This window comes from Strigops habroptila, chromosome 18, assembly GCF_004027225.2.
Source record: "Strigops habroptila isolate Jane chromosome 18, bStrHab1.2.pri, whole genome shotgun sequence".
In the NCBI taxonomy this organism is placed as follows: domain Eukaryota; kingdom Metazoa; phylum Chordata; class Aves; order Psittaciformes; family Psittacidae; genus Strigops; species Strigops habroptila.
In genome coordinates, this window is record NC_044294.2 from 5459733 (window position 1) to 5467320 (window position 7588).

The following is a 7588-nucleotide window of genomic DNA, read 5'->3' on the forward strand; positions in this document are numbered from 1 at the left end:
GATGTCCCTGTGCGCTGTGGGATGCTGTGCTCAGGAAACAGAAGGGCCTGGCAGCACCCGGCACTCATGACTGTGCCAGAGAGGAATGAAGCTGGGGCGGGTGATGAGCTGGCGTGACCCAGTGCCTCCTGGCTGGTACGCTGGCCCTGCCAGCCCCGGGGCCATGGCACGCATGGCAGGCCAGGGTGGCATGACAAGGGGGATGGGGCACACAACCATCCTGCCCTTGCTGACCCATGGGCTAAAGTAGAGCATCCATGTTTGCAACAGCATGTCACTACCTCGTCAACATGGGATGGTTTGCTTCCAGGCACCAGTTTGAACCGTGGAGTCATAGAATCAATGAGGTTGGAAAAGACTTTTAAGTGATGAGGACCTAGAGGTGGCTGGCTGTGTGATGCCAGGGTCTTCCCTACTCACACATGCCCCTAGGTTTGCACCAGCCCGTGTGTGGCATGGATGTAGCTGGTTTGGCGAAGTACCAGCACCATTAAATAGGTGCCACATCATTGGCTTGGACTGGCCTCGGGCTTCTCTGCCAGCACAAGGCTAAAACCAGCATGAACATAGCCCCTGCCCAAGACTCAGAGGGGAAAGAGCCAGCAGAGGATAACTCCCCAAATGCATCCCACAGTCCTGCCTTGCCCCTTGGCACGTGTCCCTGGTGCGTGTACATGTCTGCCTGTGCTAGGCATGAGTGAAATGGCAGGGAACGGGCTGTCACAGCTCTGCGGTGGCAAAAATCGACCCATCCTAACAGAGGGAGCAGCAATATTCTGGCACCTACCTGCTCTCTGCTCCATTCCCATGCAGACCACCCATCCCCACCCGAGTCCTGCTCCCAGGATATACCTGCCTTGGTCACTGAGTCCTTCCTCCCTCTTTGGGACAACCTGTGTCTTGTCTGTGACAGACCGCGGAGCAACCGAGCCTGTGCCAAGGCACCCACGCAAGCACCCGCTCCCAACGAGGGCTGGGCAGGAGGGACACGGCGAGGTGGGCACCCAGGGCAGCATTCCTGCCTTGTCTGTGGTGGGCAGAGCCCCAGGGAGGGGTGTGCAGCCCCCAGGGCTTGCTCCGGCCCCGCTGGGTGTGTTTGCTTGGCAGCAGGAGCCGATTGAACCTGCTGCTGCAGGAAAACAAACAGCAGCGAAGAAAACACCCCGCGAAGCCGGTGCGGGTGAAACTCTGGGCACCAGCAGGGCAAGGGCTCTGACAATGATTAAACTGGCCAACCCAGATTTCCCGGCAAGGCAGCGCTGGGCTGGGACCCGGTGGTTCATGTTATGCAAATCACCTGGATCTGGCAGCACGAAACGTTTCGGGCTGGAATTCCCCTCGGGCCGCCAGATCCTTACGCCGCCCGTGCTATAAAAGAGGAGATGAGGGCAGGGCTTGCCCATCGGCACCAGCCTCCCCATGAGCAGTGGCTAGCGGCCGGGCAGGGCACGCTCTGTCTTCCCTCGCTGCTCTCTGGATTAGCTGCTGTTCCCGGGATTGCCATCGCAGAAGGTACCAAAGCTTTTTCGTCCGGGGCCTGTCGATGTCCCCCAGCCTGGGCCGGGTGTTTCGCTCCTCTCCCTGTGCATCTTTATTCTCGCCGGGGGATGCGCTTGGTGTTTTCTCAATACACGCCTCTTGTCCCACCGCGGCTGCCAACCCTTTTGGGGGGCCAGCAAGAAGGCAGCCTGGAGGGGCCCCCCTCTGGCCCCTGTGTTTTGACAAGCAAACGGCAAGATTTGGCTCTTCCAACGAGGGCTGGGCAGGGGCTTCATCCCCTTCTGGCTGCCGAGTTACTGGGATGTGCTGCTTGTGATGGGTTGAGGACTGGAGCTGCGGGCACAGGAGTCCGTGCAGCGCGCCAGCCCCAGCGCTGCTGTGCTTGGGGCTGAGGGAGCGCTCGATGGCTGCGTGCCCCACAGCACCCATCCCCATGGAGGGGCTGCGCAACACCATTCTCTGCCAGAACGTCTCTTTACGCTGGCTGCTGGTGTGGCCAGGCTGCTGGGACGGGGCTCTTCTGCACCTCCAGTGACTCCGTGCCCTGGGTCCCTGGTTTGCTCTGGCTCAGCCTCCCTTGCTCCTGGCCCCAGGGTGGTGAGTCAGGCCCTATCCTGGCCAGAAGGTGCTGGGCGGGTGTTTCTGCAGAAGTGACCTGAGAGATGACGATGGGTGGAGGGAGGGAGGGAGGGAGAGCCGGGACTCACCCAGCGCAGTCCCTGGGGTGCTGCAGGCTCGGGGGCTCACTGTCGTCTCTCAGGACAGAGCCTGATGGCAGGATCTTGTGAGATCAGCAACATCTTGTCTAACTACATCAGCGCCATGTACCAGCCGGATGAGATGCAGCCCACCTTGGACATGCTGGGACACCTTGGGGATGACAGCACCCTGGGGCTGAGCCTCCCCACCAGCCAGCCCCTGGCACAGAGCACAGGTAGGACCGGGGGAATGGTGGTGGTTGCACAGGGGAGCCAGCACAAAAGGCAGCAGTGAGGCAGTGTGGATGCCTTGGAGAGCATTGAAAGATCCTTATCCCACTGAGGCAGGTCAACAGTTTCCACCATCCCTCAGTTTCCCCTATTAGCCAGTGCTGGCTAAAAGGTTGCTGTAGGAGACCCTGGGTGGCAGAGGGTGCAGGTGCTTGGAGCACATCAGATGCGTATGGGAGGTGAATGAATCGCTGCCCTCATCCCCCAGCACATCCCAGGGAACAGGACTCACCAGGAGAGCAGTTTGGGAATACAATCCTGGTATCAGGGGTCCTATTCTTCTAGTGGGACTGTGATGGGATGGCCCTGGGGTTGGCATGGGGAACACAGAAGCTGAGCAGGGTGGATCCCAGAAAAGACCTGATAGGATAAATGGCATCAAAACCAGCGATGGGGGGAGCCGGTTGTTGGCCCCAACACAAGGACAGGAGCAGGGCACAGCAAGATGACCCAGGAGCAGGCGCTAAGTGCCTGTTAGTCCCATAACCCTCCAAGTGCAGAGCCTGCTGACTACCACAGGATTGGACCCGGTGTCCAACTGCAGCTGGCAGCCCGTGCTGGGCACACGGTGCTGGCACCTCAGCCCTGCCCTGAGCCCTGCTCTCCGTCCTTTGCAGACAAGCCAGAGTGGTTCAGTGAGCTCCCGTACTTGTGGACCAAGGTGCAGGTGCTGGAATGGATCAGCTACCACGTGGAGAAGAACAAGTACGATGCCAGCTCCATCGACTTCTCCTGCTGCAACATGGACGGGCACGCACTCTGCCGCTGCACTCGGGACCAGATGCGCCTCATCTTTGGGCCCCTGGGGGATGAGCTCTATGACCGTCTGCATGAGATCAGTGAGTGGCCCAATGTCCCCTTCGTACCCAGGCCTGGCAGCTGGAAGCATGAGGCTGGGACCCCCCCACCAGCCCAGGACCTTCTGCCTCCTGCGCACTGCAGAAGGCTGCCTGGAGGGGACTGCATTGGGGAGGCTGCGCAGGGGGACATGGGTGCACGGATGAGAGTCCAGGCAGGGCTGGGCTTAGCTCCCAGTAAGCACCACTCACCCCATAGGCAATAGGCATCACTAATCCCAGTCCCCCACCTGTGCAGCCTCCGACGAGCTCAACTGGATCATTGACTTACTGGAAAAAGAGAATGCGACTTCCCAAGAAGCCCTCCTGGACTGCAGCCACCTGGGTAAGAGAGGGGCCCCGACCAAGCCTTCTCCCCAGGGACCACATGCTGATGCAGATAGGGCTAACCCCTTCTTCCCTTCTGTGCCCCTTCCAGAGCTGGGAAATCCCTGTGCCAATGACTCCTTGGAGGACATGAAGCCCACAAACCCTTTCCTATCCACAGACTTCACCTGCTTGCCTGATGCCATGTCCCCAGGCAGCTCTGATGTCTCAGGTCAGTTTTACCCAGGGAAAAGTTCCCTTTGCTTGTGCTGGTCTGGAAGATCAATGGAAAACTGCCCTAGCACCAAAGGCGGGTTGTACCGCGCTGTCTGCAGGGGCCTGGGGCAGGGTGAGGGGAGCCAGGGGAGAAGCGTCTCCAGCTGCCAACAGCTGGTGGACGTGAAGTGTTGTTCCTTTGCCTGTCAGGGCCTGTGATGTCCCACAGCCCCAACTCCCAGGACTCCGGTGGAAGTGACCTTGATCTCGACCCCACAGAAGCAAAGCTCTTCCCAGACGGTGAGTTGCTTGCTTCCAGCCGGGAGCTGTGAGGAGGGTTTCCTCCTGGGCTCTTCCAGCAGCTGCAGGGCACATCCCGTCTCAGTGGTTTTAGGGACAACACCGGAATATCCATCCTCAGACTGGGAAGGAGGGAAGGGACTGGTTTTCTGTGCGCTCTGGGTCTATTTCTCTGCCTCTAACACGGCGATGGTGCAGGCTCCAGGGCAGAGCTGGGATAGCCAGGGCAGCAGTGAGCTTGGTGGTGGCAGATGGGTGAAGGCTGCACCCAGAGATCCTGGGCACTGAAAGCTGTGCTCATTACTGATCCCAGCTGGCAATGATACCTGGAATACTGGAGATGCAAGGAAGCAGCAAGGTTTGGTGGATGATCAGCATGCTGCCCTAAGCACGGTGGCACAGATGAGGGTGGGGTGAGGCTGGAGGGAACGGAGGTACCTTCTTCTCAGGGGGATGGTTTCTGGGCACCGGGGCCTGAAAAGAGTGTGCAGCCCCTCATCTCTCCCCCAGCCAGCTCTCTCCTGTGCTTCTGCTCTTGAGGAGGATATCTCCGTGCCCAGGGAGGAGGGGACAGGCTCTGCACGGTGTAACGTGTCCCCTCCTCTGTGTGCGCAGATGGCTTTGCAGGCAGCAAGAAAGGGGACAGCAAACACGGCAAGCGGAAACGGGGACGGCCCCGAAAACTCAGCAAGGAGAGCAGAGACTGCCTGGAGAGCCGAAAGAGCAAGCACTGTAGGTGAACCCCGAAGTCCAGGAGCTCAGATTGCCTCCCCCAGTTTGGCTCAATGCTGGGGGGGAGGTGGGAGGAAGGGCCATGTCCACTGGCTGTGCCTCTTGGCAGAGGGGGGGTTCAGGGAGATCCAAAGTACAGGGACCTGCAGGATCTTCCCTCCTCTACAGCTTGCTCTTCTCTTCCAGCCCCAAGAGGTACCCACCTGTGGGAGTTCATCCGGGACATCCTGATCCACCCTGAGCTGAATGAGGGGCTGATGAAGTGGGAGGACCGGCAGGAGGGCATCTTCAAGTTCCTGCGCTCAGAAGCGGTGGCTCAGCTCTGGGGTCAGAAGAAGAAAAACAGCAGCATGACCTATGAGAAGCTGAGCAGAGCCATGCGGTGAGTGCCTTCCCCTGTCCCAGGGGGAAACCTGCCCCACAGGGTTGGGTCAGACCCACCAGCGCTCAGCCTGGATCGCCCATAGCAGCTCCCCAGCACATGAGGCTGCATCCAAAGCCCTGATTCCACCTCCATCTCCTCCAGATACTACTACAAACGAGAGATCCTGGAGAGAGTCGATGGGCGACGGCTGGTGTACAAGTTTGGGAAGAACTCCAGTGGCTGGAAGGAGGAGGAGGTGCTCAACAGGAACAAGGAGCTGTAGGAGTCCTGGATGAGCTGGGGTCTGACAAGCCCCAAGGGCCAGCCCCAAGCTGGGCTCCTTGGCAGGAACCTTTGCCTGCAGCTGTATCTGGAAGCTGCTGCCCCATGCAGGGTGTGAGACTCGGAGCCTTGCATGCGCAGGCTTGTGCCTGCTGGTGACTGTCGGCACTGAGGTGTTTAAAGCTGATATCTTGGCTCCAGGAGGTTATTGTAAACAGTTATGTCCCTCGCTGGATTCATACCTCCGAAACTGGAGTCACAGTGACTTTGGCTGCTTCCAAACCTGGACGAATGCAAACAGCAAGAGAAGCTCAAGAAGCAGCTGGCACCACAGTGAGACTCCAGCAGGACTCCTGCTGTCACCCACCTCCTACCCAGGCAGAGCAGCAGCACCACCACCTCACCTGTGATAAGACAGACTTCATCCCATCTGTATGGTCCTCCCTTGCTCCGTGTTGACGGTGCCCACATCAAGTTCGCTCCATGTGGGATGGGTGAGGCCCCCCTGTGCTGCAGCTTCTCAGTGTGGTACCTGCTGAGAGAAGATGGGAACACTGTGGAGCTTCACCTGGCCCTGGAGTGCCCTCAGGGGAGAGGGGACTTGGGACAGCAGTGCCGTTCTGCATTTCCATCCCAGCTGCCTGTAGCTAGAAACAGGCTTTTTTCCCCAAAAAGTAGCTTCTAATTTATGTAAGACAAAACAAAAAAACCACCCAAAAAAAAAAAAAAAAAGGCACAGAATGAATGTACAGATGTATTTTTTCATCAGTAAGATGTTCCCATGTGAAAGTGTGCGTTGTAGGGCACGCACGTCCTTTGGAAGGTGGTGATGCTCAGCTGGACTGAAGTGATGTCACGGAGGCACAGACTGGCTCTGTGTCAGCCACAGCAGGGGGATGCCAGCCCAGCCAGGCACTCAGCAGCTGCATGTGGTTTCCTCCGGTTCAAACGGGAAGGTAAAATGAATAAATGGTTGTTTGGTTGGGTTTTTTGTACCTCCCTGTCATTTTTCTTGGCTTTTTTGGGGGTTTTTTTTCTTGAAAGACAGGGTGGGGACAAGACTCGTGTTACCTGGAATGCCCCATTGCATGAACCCCGTCTGCCACCATCCCTCCTGCCTGCTGGGCATGGACTAATCTGGTCATCAAACAGGTTGAGGGGGGTGGTTCTTACCCTCTACTCTGCTCTCATAAGACCCCCCTGAAGTCTTGCATCCAGCTCTGGGGCAACAGCACAAGAGGGACGTGGAGCTGCTGGAGCGAGGCCAGAGGAGGCCCCGGAGCTGCTGCGAGGGCTGGAGCAGCTCTGCTCTGGAGCCAGGCTGAGAGAGCTGGGCTGGGGCAGCCTGGAGAAGAGAAGGCTCCTGAAGGGGAGACCTTAGAGCAGCTCCAGTGCCTAAAGGGGCTCCAGGAAACCTGGAGAGGGGCTTTGGACAAGGGCCTGTAGGGACAGGCCAAGGGGAATGGCTTTAACCTGCCAGAGGGGAGATTGAGATGAGCTCTGAGGCAGAAGCTCTTCCCTGTGAGGGTGCTGAGGCGCTGGCACAGGGTGCCCAGAGAAGCTGTGGCTGCCCCATCCCTGGCAGTGTTCAAGGCCAGGTTGGACACAGGGGCTTGGAGCAACCTGCTCTAGTGGAAGGTGTCCCTGCCCGTGGCAGGGGGTTGGAGCTGGATGAGCTTTAAGGTCCCTTCCAACACAAACTAGTCTGTGATCCTGGTCAGAGGGTCTTCCTTAGCGTGAGGTCCCTAGGCTGGGGGGAGTGGGATCTGGATGCCCTGCCTCAAAGCCAGCCATGCAGGGGCATCTCACACCAGCTCCCAACCCTTGGCTTTTCTGAGGACCCTCCAGAAATTCCGCCCTGGCCATCACCTTGGCCAGAGGGCTCCCGGGAGCACCAGCTCCAAACCAGTGTTTGCCAGCCGCAGGTTGCTGGGAAACACATTCCACATTAACTTCCCCAGCCTGGCTCTGGGTCATGGGCTGCAGGAGAACCTCCAGCCCTCTCTGTGGCTGGTGCTCTCTCCTGAGGTGTGAAGGGCCAT

At 58.6% G+C, this 7588-nt stretch overlaps 1 protein-coding gene across 3 annotated transcripts; it reads left to right on the forward strand.

Moving 5' to 3' along the window:
* The first annotated feature begins 1394 nt into the window (after window positions 1–1394).
* ELF3 (E74 like ETS transcription factor 3) lies at window positions 1395–6541 on the forward strand. Of its 3 annotated transcripts, none has more exons than XM_030473231.1 (9): window positions 1395–1512; window positions 2261–2434; window positions 3107–3328; window positions 3585–3671; window positions 3765–3884; window positions 4079–4168; window positions 4784–4900; window positions 5087–5282; window positions 5427–6541. In XM_030473231.1, the coding sequence occupies exons 2-9, from the start codon at window positions 2272–2274 to the stop codon at window positions 5545–5547; spliced, it is 1116 nt and encodes a 371-aa protein (XP_030329091.1). In that variant the 5' UTR covers window positions 1395–1512; window positions 2261–2271; the 3' UTR covers window positions 5548–6541. The 3 variants fall into 3 exon arrangements, with proteins under 3 accessions (XP_030329091.1, XP_030329092.1, XP_030329093.1); XM_030473232.1 differs by having other exon boundaries at window positions 1401–1512; window positions 2266–2434; XM_030473233.1 differs by having other exon boundaries at window positions 1454–1512; window positions 2319–2434.
* The last annotated feature ends 1047 nt before the right edge of the window (window positions 6542–7588 follow it).

Bases quoted from the DNA above. Each gene is read 5' to 3' on its own strand.
- ELF3 (XM_030473231.1), top strand. From the start codon at position 2,272: ATGGCAGGATCTTGTGAGATCAGCAACATCTTGTCTAACTACATCAGC. The intron at 3,672-3,764 runs GTAAGAGAGGGG...TGCCCCTTCCAG, and splicing joins CCTGGACTGCAGCCACCTGG to AGCTGGGAAATCCCTGTGCC. The intron at 4,169-4,783 runs GTGAGTTGCTTG...CTGTGTGCGCAG, and splicing joins AGCAAAGCTCTTCCCAGACG to ATGGCTTTGCAGGCAGCAAG.